Source organism: Apteryx rowi, unplaced genomic scaffold (genome assembly GCF_003343035.1).
Source record: "Apteryx rowi isolate R43461 unplaced genomic scaffold, aptRow1 scaffold_181, whole genome shotgun sequence".
NCBI lineage: Eukaryota > Metazoa > Chordata > Aves > Apterygiformes > Apterygidae > Apteryx > Apteryx rowi.
This window is the reverse complement of record NW_020448097.1, coordinates 1020580-1035792: the sequence shown is the minus strand read 5'-3', so window position 1 is coordinate 1035792 and position 15213 is coordinate 1020580. Positions and strand designations below refer to the sequence as shown.

At 44.9% G+C, this 15213-nt stretch overlaps 1 protein-coding gene across 1 annotated transcript in view; it reads right to left on the bottom strand.

Annotated features, from left to right (window-relative positions):
• The window catches only part of NHS (NHS actin remodeling regulator), a gene marked incomplete at its 5' end in the record, with an annotated part of 267449 nt that extends 252241 nt beyond the window's left edge, over positions 1–15208 (bottom strand). Inside the window, one exon of the mRNA XM_026061518.1 lies at positions 15052–15208. Coding sequence (XP_025917303.1) covers positions 15052–15208 — 157 coding nt within the window. The remainder of the gene's footprint in view (positions 1–15051) is intronic.
• Between the last annotated feature and the right edge of the window lie 5 nt (positions 15209–15213).

Here is a 15213-nt window from a genome sequence, read left to right as displayed (position 1 = left end):
TAGCAAAAGCTATACGCAATTCTTGCAACTTTCACATTAATCACATTCAAACATGCTGCTAACAGATGGGCATCACGGAGCGCTAGGTCTCTCACAAGCCAGTACTAACAGAAAGCATGTCTAGGAGATCTTGTGGCTTCTACAGTTCAGAGAGATTGTATATGCAGGCATTTTATTATTGTTTTTGTTGTATATTATCTGTGATTATTAGAAAAACTCAAGTTAAATAGATGACAGACTTTGGTATACGTGAGCAGGAAGGGAAGGGGGGGGAAGAATCAAAACAAGACCACCCACACAAAGTTCCTTTGAGTCCACATTTCACATGCATGATCGTGATTTTTCCACTACACAAGGAAAGCCTTAAGGTTCTGCACTGCAAGATTTCCTCCGACACTACAACGTGCACAAGCCTTTTTGCAAAGCCCAGACACAAGCCCAAGCTGTGAGAAGTGCAATGCCAGACACTAGCTGTGTTGGACAGATAATGAAAATCCATCCTCCCCTTTCATTAGTACGGATGTCAAGCTCTGTTGGCTCTTTCTGACTGAGGTTGAGAGAGCACCTAAGGAGAAGTGCAGTGTTAGCACTCAGCAGCCAGATAGAGCACATCAGACATTTATTAAACTTCCCAGCACTGTTTTTTAATTAAACCAAGTCCCACGGTACAACCTCATCTTTACATGACTGTAATTAACCAGGACATGTTGTCTGTAACGTAAGAAAGCTCACTCTCCTCTATGATACAGGCTTCCAAAAGAAAGACTGGCAACTGCAGACTTCAGTTCAACTTAAGGTTGGTCCTCAAGGGACAAAGCCTGCAGTTCTCAGTAACAAGAAATCCTGCTTACTAAAGGGGGAACGGGAAATATGACCTCGAGGTACTACCTTCACCAGGCACAACTGCGCAGCAGCGGGAAGCATTTGTCCATTGAGGCAGAACCACTCTCCCTATCCAAAAGGCTCAGCCTGGCAAATCACTGGTCATTTACAAAGCAGGCCTGTGTGCCTGGGGTACCTGCACAGTATCTGTCACCAGAGAATCCAGCTCATCTCATCCTTATTGCTCCTGCTCCTCCTCCTCACCTTCAACCCGCAAAGCTGAACGTTCCCAACCCACCATGGGAGGTACTCAGCACTGGGCTGGATCTGGGTCTCCCCTTCGCATCTCCCAGCCATATAAAGATAGCAGCTGAGTCCACCCAAAAGCCACCTGCTGTATTTTCTCGTAAATGAAATGGTACACACATTTCACTTTGGCAGAAAACAGGGAGAAAAGATGCTTTCATTTCCAGGTGGCCTTTCAAGAAGCCAGGAGCCAGCTGTTGTGCAGGGCAGTTACACAGAGCTGCTTCAGAAGGGGGTCAGCTCCTGCAATTATGGCCTGTGAACAGTTTCCTTTAAATCATATCATACCCCATGAAATGCATCAGGATGGAAGAGTAAACTCATGTTTGGACAGCTAGATGACAGTTCAATCTTTAGGCTAAGGCCTATAGCCTGTAAGACTTATTTTGAGGGCTGCAGCGGTACTGAAAACGTTTCACAGGCTTTGTCCTGGCCAACTGCTGGTGCCAGTGAGCCAGTTTCAGCTTTATTCAGACCCAGAATACCCTGCTGTAACATACTCATGATTGTACCACATAAGGGAGACAGCAGCACTGTTCCACAACAGAAGACTTCCCTGGCTGTAAGAAAGGAGGCACTGGTCTGAATTTTCTTCTGGGCTGGCTCTTCTCAGGATAGTGCAACTGCTCCGGCATAACACTCACTTGGAGGAGGGTACTTAGGGGCCAAAAGGAAAATAATCTCCTTTTGATCCAGCTCGTTCAAGATGAGCCCAATCCTCAAATGCATGCCCACTGAAAGGACAGGCCAGAAGCATCCGAGTTATTTTAAACAATCCACGTTGTGCAGCACAGCTTCTGCAAACACAGCTTTAGTGAGCAGTCTTTCAGGAAAGACAGAGACGACTTCTTCACCCCCTCCATTCCCACTGCCAACTCCTCTCCCACGCACCCTTCTCTGGTGCTGTCCTTCCACAGGTTGAACGGCGCTGAGGTAAGACATCACGAGCTGCCAATAAACATTACACACGGGAACCCATTGCCTCAGAAAGCAACTAGGATGCAAAGACGAAGCAGACAAGAAAGGTCAGCTGCTCCACATCCTCGGAGCTGCGTAACTGGTTATGTCAAGGAGGGGGAGCAAAAGGGCAGGTGGGAGACACAATTCACTTGCTATAAATGGCATAGGAAGCCAGGAAGGAAAAAGGCTGCGGTGTGACAGAAATACCTCTGACATGGTTTCCCGGTCAGTGTGAAACCAGGCTCCTCAGCCCCCAGGCTCACAGTAAGAAGTGCAGAGCCACATCCTGGTGTCCGCAGGGCGCTCTGCTGTGACTGTGCAGGTTGCTGGGAAGGATGGGTTCAAGTGATGCTCACAACTGACAACCAAGACCCCAAAACATAGCAGGAAAAAGGCTGTACAGATTTGAAGGAAAAACACAGGTGGGTTTTCACCTTGTTCTACAATATTGTAAAATATTCCTGCAGCACTATCAGGACACAGAGAAGTAGAGATTGCTTTATATTATGCAGATGAAAATATTTTTGGTATCTGATTTAACATCCTCAAACACAAATAATAGGGTCTGAAAGAAAAAAACAAAAAACACTTTGACACAGCAGATGTATCTTGGACTAAAAAGTATTGAAGTTTTGGCCAAAGTTTGACTCAGTCAGCTCCAGCCTTCAATGCTAGACCATTTAATTATGCCATCCAGCATTTAGCTCTAGGGCTCTGTCCATCTGGCTCATGCCACTAGAATCAAGATGCTACAAAAGAACAGACCGCAGCAAACAAGGTCAGTATGTGCCAACTTCTGTAGTGACATATTTAACAAGTCCAAGGTTCGACTGTTTCAAAAGGGAACAAAGGAGGCTATGCCTTTCTTTGCAATAGTAAATATGAGTACAACACTTTCCTTCAGTGTGTCTGCAAACTGCACCGTAGACTCGCGTCACTTTACATTTCACTTTCCCATCTGTTCCCTTGGAAGAATCAGTTTCATGAATTAGGCTGAGGTTTTCTAGGCTTTTTTTATTTTTCAACCCTTGCTGCAATACAGCAAGGGCAATTCATTCAAAAGCAAGGGTTTACTCTTGCAAGTCAGAATGATAAGCACAACCAAACAGCATCGTCCTCCCATCCCCAAGCAAGATGTATCCCGCCCCTGGAGCAGGACCACTTATTACATTCAGTAGAAGAGTTTCCATCAACATCACTGCAACCCCTTAGGGACAGGCCAGTCTTCCAGTTTGAGAGGGGGGAGATGGGAAGGAAGTGAACTCAACCACCGGATGCTTTTGGATGAAAATACAAAGTCAAAAAAAGGAAAGAACACAAGAGACATCAATTACCTTGAATTTTTAACTTTGTAATGAGGGCTACACTGAGTAGTTTATGCCTTGTTTAAGCAAGTTCCTGCTGATTTGGTTGTAAAAATTCTTCCCCCCTCCATAAAATTTTTCTAAGCTCAATGAGCAATGTTGTCTTGCCCACTTTTTCCACTGACCTTCCTCCTTTAACCACGCATTTATGTATATACATAGACACATAAAAAGGTGTTTCTCTTCTAGTCACACACAGCATTTTGAGGAAAAAGAGGCTGTCCAGGCCTCTTCCACTTCAACTATTGTTAAAAAAGGTCTGCACGCAATTGGGAGACTCATTTATTTTATGGTAGCAGACCCTTTCAATCCCACAGTCCAAAATGGTGCTTATCAAGGCAGATCTACAGCCAAAGAGGAGCTGAAATTCCAGGAAGGAGAAAAATAATCACCCCCAGCTGCAATATTTTGCAGTTCCCTCTCATTCCTTTAACGAATTGCCATTCTGCTAGGTTCTTCAGCACAGCACTTAGGAACAAGCAGATAAATGAAAAATATTTCTAATCTACATTAATAATTTGTGTTAAGTTCCACTTGGACGATTTCATAAATGAATAGCCACATTACAGCCGCCGAAGGTAGCTGTAATCCATTCATTCATTCATTCATTCATTCACCGACCCACTGCGCCTCACACAGGGCTTCTCCTTTCCCTACCCCACCTCATTGCATGCTCAGGGTGGATATCAAATTGCCCTGTGAATTTTGCATGTATTGACAGAGCTCCCTAGAAGAGTTTTCAGTGCAGGCTGGGTAAATACGCGGGGCAGCACGTACCGTTTGCGCGGGAAGCCAAGGTTGAGGGGACTGGCAGGTCAGCCAGGGCTGGCAGTCAGGATGCTGCCAGGGTGGCAGCCCCCATGTCCCGGGCACATCGCTCGGCCCCTCAGGCTGCGCGAGGGTGAAACTGGAGACACCCGTGAGGGCGTTAGCTTCGCTTTGCCCCTCTGCCTTTCAAAGGGACAGCTCCCCGGCTGCAGGCACCCGTTCCCATCCGCGGAGGTGCCACTTCCCAACAGGAGACCTTTGGGTGAGCCTACCAGTCTCTGTCAGGAGGACTTTTATCCAGAACACAGCTTATCCAATCTCTGTCTGGGCAGCAAGGCAGAACCAAACCTGCGGTAGTTATAATCGAGGCCAGAAAATATTGCTGAAATCACAAAGTAGTGAATCTTATTTCAGGCTATTAGCAAAGTAATGACGAGATGATTGCCACAAAATATACTTCAACCAGAGTGCAATTTGAAAGTAAGGGAACTTAATACAATGACTTTAATGTGCCAGCCACAATGAATGCATTTACAACATCTATCAAAAGCAGGTTATTTGGGGGTGGGGGGGAGGAGGTTAATTAAATCTTAGTAGGTTATCATTAAGTTTGGTGAGTACACTGAACAACACAGCATCACATTAAAGATAATCAGTGGAGAATAAACCACAGCTGTAAAAATGAATACTGTTCATTCTCAAAATGAGGGGAGGTTGCCTTTACCATTAAGACAGAGGTAGAGACATAGCTGCTTCGCCTAAGAAACAGTTGTGAAGAAAGGAGCAAAGGATAAGATGACCCAAAAGGAAAGTCATTCAAGGCACAAATTTTCAAAAAAAAAATTAAAATTGAAAAGAAATAATCAGTAATTCTAGAGGGGAAAGAGGAATACGAACAAGCAGTTTTGCAAGCAGTGGAACTAATGAAGCCTGGTTTTCTCCAGCTTTTATGTCAGGCAAAGGACTGACTTTCACATTGAATAAAATGTGAGCTCCAACTGGAGCACTTTTTTTTTTTTTTTTAATTGGGTTGGAGTATTTATATGGTATTCTTTCCCAGTGGATTTTCTAGTGTCTAATAAGGAACAAGTCCTTCCTTCAACTGCAGCGCAAATAGCCTGTTCTCTCCTTTTACCTGGCAGCCTCTTTTTATGATTTCTACCCTGTGGCAATGTAGTTGAAATTGTAGTTGAATAACAGATATAAAATTTCTGAATGGCTGGTGTGGGATATACAGGTACGCCCACCACCTTCCCTGCTAGACACACACACAGTGTGCTATTCCTTAACACTTGTTTCGATAAGAAACCAGGCTAAAAATAGCATTGACTGAATAATCCATCCTATGGGGAAAAATTCGCTTTGGCATGCTAACTGCGTGCAAGACTTCAGGCAGTTTGCTGCATAGGCCAAGACTTCAGGTTGCTGCAGCAATGCTTGTTGCAGGGGACCAGAGTGAATATGGGGCAGCCCATGGAGATAGGAGCCTCCGTGATGATGGTAACTGCGGCGGTCTAGGACAGCTGGGGGAGCTGTGTTTACCATAGCCTGGAGCAGCAGAAGCTGAGCAATGCAGCAGGAGGAGCTTTGGAAAAGTATGAGAAATCCCTCTCCCCCCAGAAAACAAGGGAAAAATAAAGATGTTTGCACTGAAAACTTGGACTATGCGGAGTTATGTAATGTCCAGGGTAAGATGCTGGCACGTGAAAGTCAGTGGTCAATCCATGACACATGCTTTTCTTTTTGAGAAATGAATTAATATACAGCTCTCGACTATCCTCCAGTACATGGCACTTCATCAAAGAAAGGACTGTGCTTATGCCAAGAACCTTCCCTCTTTTTCCTAAAAGTCACACAAACTTAGGGGAAAAAAAAAGACTTGGGTAGTACCCATTCTTTGGACCCATTCTGATCTGTGTGATAAGTATTAGATTATAATTAATTTATCATTTCACTTAAAATTAGATTGCCCCTTATCAGATCTCATGAAACACTAGATACAGTGAACCACGTACCACATCACAAAAAGTTTGCCTCTCAGCAGCCCAGTGAATTACTGCTGCCTATCCTGAATTTCACCATCAACAAGATCTGGTTTCTTCAGTCACAGATAAGGACTGTCCAAAGAGATACAACACTTGGTAATTTTTTCAAAATCAAAGGCAAAATGGAGCATGTCATGAGAGCCTGGTTTTGCCTTTAAAGCAATCCAAAGCCTGTCCTAGGGAGGAATTTTTCAATGTGCCCCACATATCTTATCCCTAAAAACATCCTGTCCTGATTCTGCAGCCACTGAAGGTCACTCACATCTTCAAGGAGAAAGATCAGCACCTTTTCCCCCCAACTTGCCCTCCCGCCACCCCAACTTAAAGCTCTTTCCAAACACCGGCAAGCTAACAATAAAACTTTGAGAAGGCAGGGGAAAAGCTGCGGAGGCCTGAACAAGCCGTGAATATTTATAGTACAAACACACCGCCCTATGCCCGTTCTCCTTAATCACATGCACACGCTAGCAAGACAGCTCCTCCGAACTTTCTCAGGGACTCAGTCTGAGTGGCTATAGTTCAAAGTCCAACTGCCTTTGCGGCTGAAAAGAAAGAGAAAACCACAGCGGCTTTGTAAGAATTACAGTGATCCTATTAAAAAAAAAAAGTCATTCTCTGCTGAGATTTAACATGGCAGAGCCACGCAGCACTCATTGAACCTAGCAGCGTTTCGAGTACACAACTCCTGGTGTAATTAAACCACAGGCTTAATTAGGTTCCCATCACTACTGCTTTCTCCCTGCCTTCAGCCAAGAAGGTATAAGAAAGGATTGTCCAATACAGACACAGCAATTTGAAGTCTCAGGTTAAGAACACAGTGGGTGTATATCTTCTACAAAATCTACCCTAAAAACATGCCAGTTGTTAAACTAAGCAGTGCATTAGAAGCAGTCAGATATAATGAGAATGTAAATGGGAAGTATTCTAGGGAGATATTTCAGCTAAAAACAGCACACACTGTATGCTATCTTTTATTTTAATCATGCTCTAAGCCCTGCCTTTTTGAACTTTTTATAAATTCTGCTATCTCCCTTTGCAGTTACTTACGTATTGGTATATAAATTCAGAGACGAGAAGCAATTAGGAATGAAGCTAAGACTCCCTCTCTTGATGCTAATACATCAAAAAAAGTGGAAAAACTTCCCCCCACATACACACTCAGTAACACAGAGAGTTTCTCCTCTTCACAGCCTAATAGCTCAAGCAGCTCCAGTAGAAAGCCTGATGTCAGACTCTGATTACATGGAGATGCCAAGCGATTGGGAAGAACAGCTTTTGAAAATCCCAGCTCTCTGACTCTGAAGACCACACAACTGTGCAATGATGCTTTTAAAATGCTTATGTGTATTATTCACATACGCTGGTCCTACTTTTTCCACTTTGGGCATCATAACATTGCCCTTAAGAGCTCCCTGAGGTTCTGCATTTGGTTTAGGGGCAATATGTCTAGGTATGTGTGAAGAAAATGTGTCAGATTAGGGGCTTTTTAACACAGCCGGGGCTCCCAGGCACCACTTCAATTTTGCTATCCAGCTTGGAGGGAGGAAGAGCCAGGTGCTGCCTTTAAGCAGACACACTTAGTAAATCTGCCTTTGCAAGAGAGGATAAAGAGTTGTGGCTGGCTCATGCCAGAGAGTATTAAGGACTGGCTTCCCACATCTTCTCCCTACCTTTGCATATCTGTGCCAGACCAGCCATAATCCGATCCTTGAAATTTAAGTCACAGGACAGGCAAATCTATGCAAGAAATGTCAACAAAACCCCTTTCTGCTGAGCCAGAACAGCAGCTGAGTGGCAYTGTTACACTGGATACTTGTATTTGCTTCCTCCAAGTCCTTCCCTCAGTCCAAGGACATTTGAGAACTATGCAATAGTTTTTGGAAACACTCCAGGCCCTTCATCTTTCATAAAGGGAAACTCCTGCCTTTTATGTATGCGAATAAACAGGTGAATGACCTTGCCATGTCCCCAGCAAGTTACCAGAGCCTGCACGCTTCTTCATCTCCGGACCTCACCTGTATCAGCAGCGGATCTAAGCAGAAGTAGTAGCTATGCCATTGACTTCAGTGGAAAACTCATCTTACATATTCATATGAACACATACATAAATTAAATCCTATGACTCTTAAACAGAAACATGGGGTTTTAAAGGGGCCGTGGGAAGTATTTATGTAATGCCATCAGATCCACAGTAAGTGTAAGTCTCTTATGGGCCTGATTCCATTTTCTCTGCAGTTTTATTCCTGTAAAAAGGAAACCTCACTGGTCTTAAAGGAGTTAAGCTATTTATACCAGGATTTCTAATAAACACACCAGAAAGCCTTGCTTGGCTCTCGAGTATAGGCCAGAAACAGTTCTACTAATGACTATGATATTACACAGCTATACAGCCGCAGTGAAGGGGGAATCCAGCTCATGACACGTTCTGAGTATTTCTGGATATCAGGCCCTTTGATTGGAAGGACTCTCCATCTAGCAACCAAATCCCCAAACAATTCAAACCTGCAACACGTTTAAGTACTATTYGTGGGAGGAAAAGCAAACAACCGTAGAACGGGTAAAGGGCTTCTATACTACACTGATGGCAGACCAAGTGAATGGAATTCAGCAAAATTCCTGAAGATTTACATCTATATAGCAGGGACTGACTTCAGAGGAAAACCACAGCCATCTGCTATTCATCTGTTATCAGGTTATGCCAGATAAAGAGCTAGCCATCTACCTGAGCACTGAGCTCTCAGAGACTTTCCACTGAAAGTCTCATTGACTTGAGCAGGACAAAGGACTTTACGCTCTGCTATGATTTGCAGAGAGGCCAGAGTCTGCTTCATACAACTCAAAGTGACTGAAAGTGACAACCACAAATTCCCAAGCATTGCATCGCTGCCACAGCGATCTGACAAATTTCTTCCTATTACAATCTATCACTTTCTAAATGGATGAAAAAACCTCTCAACCCCAGACTCTGCATGTTTGTTTTCTTGAGTAAAAGCTCTTCTATCAGTATGCTGTAAACAAAGATAAGGAGTCTTYTTCCTAAATGACTGTACTCTATCTAATGTTACAGTCAGGTCTGAATGAGATTCTTAAGTCAGCAGGTTTTTCTTCTTATGTTTCTCTGTTGTTCTGACAGTAGTAAAAGGTAAACAGGAAAACCAATGGTTTGGCCTCCCACTCCTTCAGACTCTGCTAACTTGACATCAGCCTTCTGCATTTAGAAGAAGGCAAGCACTGAGGAAATTCTCCAACTTTCCCACACCCACAGCTTGGGCTATTTGCATTAATGGGAAAACTACAGTTAAGTGCATCAGAGAGGAAACTTCTATGAAACAAATGAGTGAGCAGCAACAAACACAAAACCAAAAAACCACATCTGGCAAATAAAGACAAAAGCCTTTCTCCATTTCCAAAGAACAAATGAAGAGGCTGTGTCATTCACTTCGTACGGGTGTAGGACATAATGCTCAAGGCAATTGATTACTACATCCAATGTACAGTCTGTTTTTCTTTGGGGGTTTTATTATGCACCCGAGAAGGATTTGCTAATTAGTATGATTTCAATGTACAAAGGGAGCTCTGAATGCACTCTTGTGCCTCACGTCCCCAAGACCGCATTACTGTGTATTTCTAAGAGTGCAACTACCCTTACACTTAGATATGCTTAAGGTCTGTTTCAGACACAGAAAAAACACTACACAAGAGAGTTAAGGAAAGGGAGAAATCTGTTCCGGTTTGTCTCTAGCAGTGTCAGAGGCATTCTGGTGTAAATGTATTCATTTTGTGGCAGTCTACAGTTGTGCCCCGGCACAAAAGCAAATCCACAGAACATAAATTGCGCTGTAAATTCCCTAGACTTTTGCAAAGCTGGGACAAAGTACAGCCCTTATTTTCCCCGAATGCACTTCCGTCTTCTTTCTTTCAATATGGCGCCTACTCTTAAAGCCTTATGTACCTGTCTGCAGGTCTCTGCAAGTATGATGACCAACAGCTGGCCATGGGATGGCCATATCCTATGACCATAGCATTAGGGAGAAAGTTTATAGATTCCATTTCAGCAGTAATTGAGATTTCAGCATGTTAAGTCAAGGAGGAGGAGAGGTATTATCCACTGAGCTTTGGATCCAAACATATGTTTTGTAAAAATGGTAGAACTGTGGCAGAAGGCACATAAAAACCTTACAATTGATTAAACATTTCCCTTCAGTTCTCAAAACCCAAACAGAAGAGCACTAGATCGGTGTGTAAAAAAAGAAAGAAAGAAAGAAAAAAAAAGAAACAGGCTAAAAGTAAAAGTGAAACTAGCCAGGCTGTTTTCAGTAACTGACTTCAATGAAATGGAATAAATTAATGCACAGCCTAAAATGGTAAAAGAATCACAGCTGTCTTTTTATCTCAGTACCATCACTTCAGCAAAGGAGAAAAAAGTATAAGGAAACTCATTGCAGAGTTGGTCTAGGGACTTCTGAAGAACAGAATAACACGTGAGAGCTCCCCACTTCTAGGTGGCTGTAACACTAAATGCAAGTAGACAACCAGGAATGGAAAAATGGCACAATGAGGATATAGCAAGCAAATCCTGGAAAGGATTCAGCTTTTAGAAAGATCCACTTCTAGTAACACATCGATGCTTTGGGAAAAAAAGCCCAGAACATATGGAATTATCCAGGATACTAAGATGCGAGCAGAATCTTTTTAACTAGGGCTTTAAAAATCTGCTACCCCGTCATTACCAATTATTAAGAAATAAGATGGGTTACATCATCAGCTTCTGAAAAGTACAATATTCCACTGAGACTGCCAGATTTGTAGTTCCTGGACTGAGAAGTTATTTTTTCAAATATGAGTGGAGGCACGGAGTCCCAAGTCTACACACCAATCCAGCACTTTTCCTAGATTTCTGAATTACCAAGATAATAAAACTAATATCACACCGCTCAGTTCTCTTGCTGTTATTAAGAAAAGCCTAAGCAATGGCAAGACTGACAACAATCATATTATTCCCACATGGTTCTGCTTTAGAAGTAGATCCTGGAGCTGATGATGATGAGAAGCAGTAAACTACTTGGAGTGGCAGAAGGGCAAAGTAGTTAGTTCAGGAGCTAAGCAGGAAAACATTTCTCACCCTTGTTTCTTTTCCAGTCAGAGGGTGGGAAAGGGTTCATATTTGCAAGACGCTAGCCGGCCAGAGACTTATAGGAAAGATGAAAGGACAAGCAGCATCTGGGAAGGCAGGGGGGAGGGACCTGGCATTTTTGAAGATGACCTGTTTGACTTCCCAGTCTCAGTCCTTTATGTTGCCTAACAAGATTTTCCAATCGCACTTTCTCAACAGTGGCAAAAACAAGAGGAACATACAGACAAATACCTCTAACAGCAGCTCAGTAGAGAAGTTTAAATGATTTTTTTAAAACAAAGCATATCCTACCTCAATAGCAATGAAAATGAGAACTTTAAGGCCTCAGGAAAATGGGAGCGGTAGTGATAAACATTACTAGAAAAATGCCATTTTGAATTCATTTCAAATTTCTGTTAAAATTCCCTGATCCCAACACAGATGCTTTATTTGAATAGGAGAATCCATAATTTTCAGTGTAAAATAAGTCAGTGTTATATGAAATTCTATGATATGCTATTTTTAAGAGAGCTCCTTCCATCCTGCCCTTCCCCTCAATATCATCTCTTTGACTGCCAAGGACTGGTGCTCTGGGCAGTGGATTGGCCTAAGGACCTCCCCCTTTGCAACTACTAGCTCTCAGAGCCCCAAAAATGTAGTTAGCCCATTTTTTTCCTCCTCCTCCTCAGCCAGCCTGTCCCTTCACAAGGGAATCTTGGAATCCAGTTGGCTCATGAGGCGAGGAGGAAAAGGCCTTCAAATGTCACAGCTCAGTATCTAGGGCATGTCTGGTAGCATTATTCTCAAATCACTGTGCTGCAGTTGGCGTTACAACATCAAGAATGTTTTATTGTGGCAAGATAGCCTAACCGTTTTAAACAGAGTGCTTACAAAATGCATGGTTGGGCTGGACTGTCATTAGGCTAACATCCTAGTATACAGCATCTCAGTAAATATGGCCAGTCCAGCACATCCAAACTCCTGGTATGCAACCAGTTCAGCATTAGCATTACAGCCATCACATGGCTGCAGTGGCTGCATGCCTATTGCCATCTTGTTCCCTGTGCTGTGACTTCAAATCTCCAGGCCGTTCTGACTTGATCTCAGATATAAGTGAACAATTGGTCATTTGGGCTGGACAGCCACAAGGCAGCCCAGAGGCCACCTCATCATTCCTATGTTTGTTGCTGAGTGCAGAAGTCAGCATGCCTAAATGGGAGGCTGGTGAGGTCCTGGGCAGAGCTGCRACCACCTGCAATTGCTCTGCTGGTTTCAAAAGAACAAATGGATGCTGTGACTTGAATGCAACGAATTGTGTTACCAATGAACTGTGTAGGCACTTCATGCTTAAAACCAACATTAGCATAGTCTTGCTGAAAGTAATAACAAAGGAGGAGGTATCAGCCCAGAAAGGACAAGGCACGCTATAYTATGCACTACCACAAGGATGGGCAGTTTCCTGCCACGCGGTTTTATGTGGCCCTTGGGAACACTGAACTGTCTGCAGGCCACAGGGAGGTGTTGCTGTGGACGCATGTGGTTTTGGGGGGTGCGGGGGAAAGATACACAGAATGGTGCAGTCCAGCTCCAGGTCCCATTTGAGATGTTCAGATGCAGCATTATGCAAATGCAGCTGTACTGGTCCAACACTGGACTGGGACCAGAAGCAGCCTGTGCATGCAAAGAAGTTGACTCTCTGCACGTTGGGTTGGTACGGAGGCACTCACATTTAAAGAACACATAGCACAGCGCTGCAGGACAGAAGTTACAAGGATTGGGCGACGTGCCTGTGAGCAGCTGTATAGCTGGAGGCAGGACGCACACCTACGGGAGGACGGCAGCAGCACAGACCGGCACTGTGAGGAGCCCTTGGCTATCAGGCCGAGGGATGTCTGCAGCTCTATTAGCGGCGCTGCGCTGAGCACGGTGTGTATAGAGGGGGAGTGGAGGAACAGCAGGAGGGCACAGGGAAGATCATGACCAAAAGTATCTCCCTCCTAAAGAGAGAAGGGTTTAAAAGAAAACAGAAGAGCACCAAATTATCAACTTAGGGATAAAGCCAGAGCCTCTTTCTAATGAAGCGAATGAAATAACTGTGCTGTAATACCAAGATTTGCACTGCGATTTGAAAATAAGCTGCACTTGCACAATCCACAAAGAAAAAAGCCATCCGGAATAGAAAGCCTAAGCTCTGCTCTCACTTACACTAGCATATACCCACAGTTACTCGGCTTAAAAGACTTACAGATGAGAATGTGATACAAGGAGTTTCATTTCCTCAGACAGTTCTCTCGCTATACCATCCAACCCTCCTTCTCACCGCAGTTTCCAATCACAGCCCAGCACTCCAGTCTGATTACACACTAGCCCTGAAACCACAGAAAGCCTCTGTAGGTCTGATCTGCAGTTGATGTATATTAATATATCACCACCAAAGTCACTGTGCAGCTGCGTGAATCTAGTTTAAATACCTCTGAATACTTAAGGCTTGATTCTGTTAATCAGTACAGCTTTGCTGATCCTAGAAGAGCTATGTGTATGCCTCACTGCTCCAAAGGGGAGGAAACCCAGAGCAGGAATTTTTAAATGGCATGTTCATTAAAAACACCTAAAAGAGGGCATGTTCTCATTTATCTTAGTGTAAATTCACTCTGCTATGCTCACTGGAGATACTCAGGATTTACAAGGGAGTAGCAGAAAGCAAAAACAGAGCCAAATTCCCATTTGAAGCCACTGCTTTTTCTAAGCCAGATACTAAGAGGAGGACAGGACCAACACTGATCTCTGCTATTCCAGACTTCCAGTCGAAAGCCTTACCTATGAAAAAGATACATACTCACAAGCATTTGGGAAGCATATGCATCAGTGAGTGTATAAAATCATTACAGTGCTGTGAACACGAGCCATATTCAGCAGAAATCAGCAGCTGTTAGGACRACACAGCCTGTCGCTGCTTTTATAGCTTGGGTGGAGAAGAGGAAGGATTCAAGCACTTACTGCTCACAACAGAAGTCACATATTGCCTGGATCATTTGCTTCCTCTTCTCTTTCTCTCCCCCCCCCCCCTTCTCCCTCCGGCTCTTCAGGACCACTCTTTAAACAAAATAAGTCATTAACCAAACTTTCTTATTTTATGGCCCCGAAAGCTGACCAGAGACATAGCAGCCTTATTATTCCTATTTAAGAGCTTAAAATTTGAATCAGGAAGTCAGAGATACTTCTAAGGGGAAGGGAATTTGCCCGGGAGGGCGGACAGACCAGCGAACGGAGCAAAACCAAAGATGCCCGGGGGGATAAAATCCTACCACCACCGCCGTGCCGGGGACCCGCACGCAACCGCCGACCCCCTCCCCCGCCAAACCCGCCGCTGCAGAGGATGCAGCCCCCGAAAGCCCCGTCAGGCAGCTCCTTACGTAAGGCAGAAACCACTGACATCATCCCTCCCGCTGGCATCACAGCGGCGCGGAGCGGCGCCCACCCCACCGCGCCCCAGCGCCGGAGCCCGCCAGGCGCGGCGCGGCGCGGCCCCTTCCCACGCTGTCGCGCCGGCAGCCGGGGCTTTCCCCCGGCCCGGGAGCCCCCAAACTTTGCACCGGGGTTTGGTCTTGCCCCGGCGCCGGCTCGCCCCCGCGTGTGCCCCACACTCGCCTGCGCGCCCGCCCGCGGTACTTACGCACTGCCTCCTGCTTGGGGTCGAGGCCGCGCACGGCGCCCTGCAGGGCGGCGATGCGGCCGTGCAGCGCCCGGGCGCGGCGGTGGGCGCCCTGGATGTCCGCCTCCACCTCCTGGAAGAGGGTGCAGGCGTGCCGGGCCACGTCGGAGAGCTGCCGGAGCA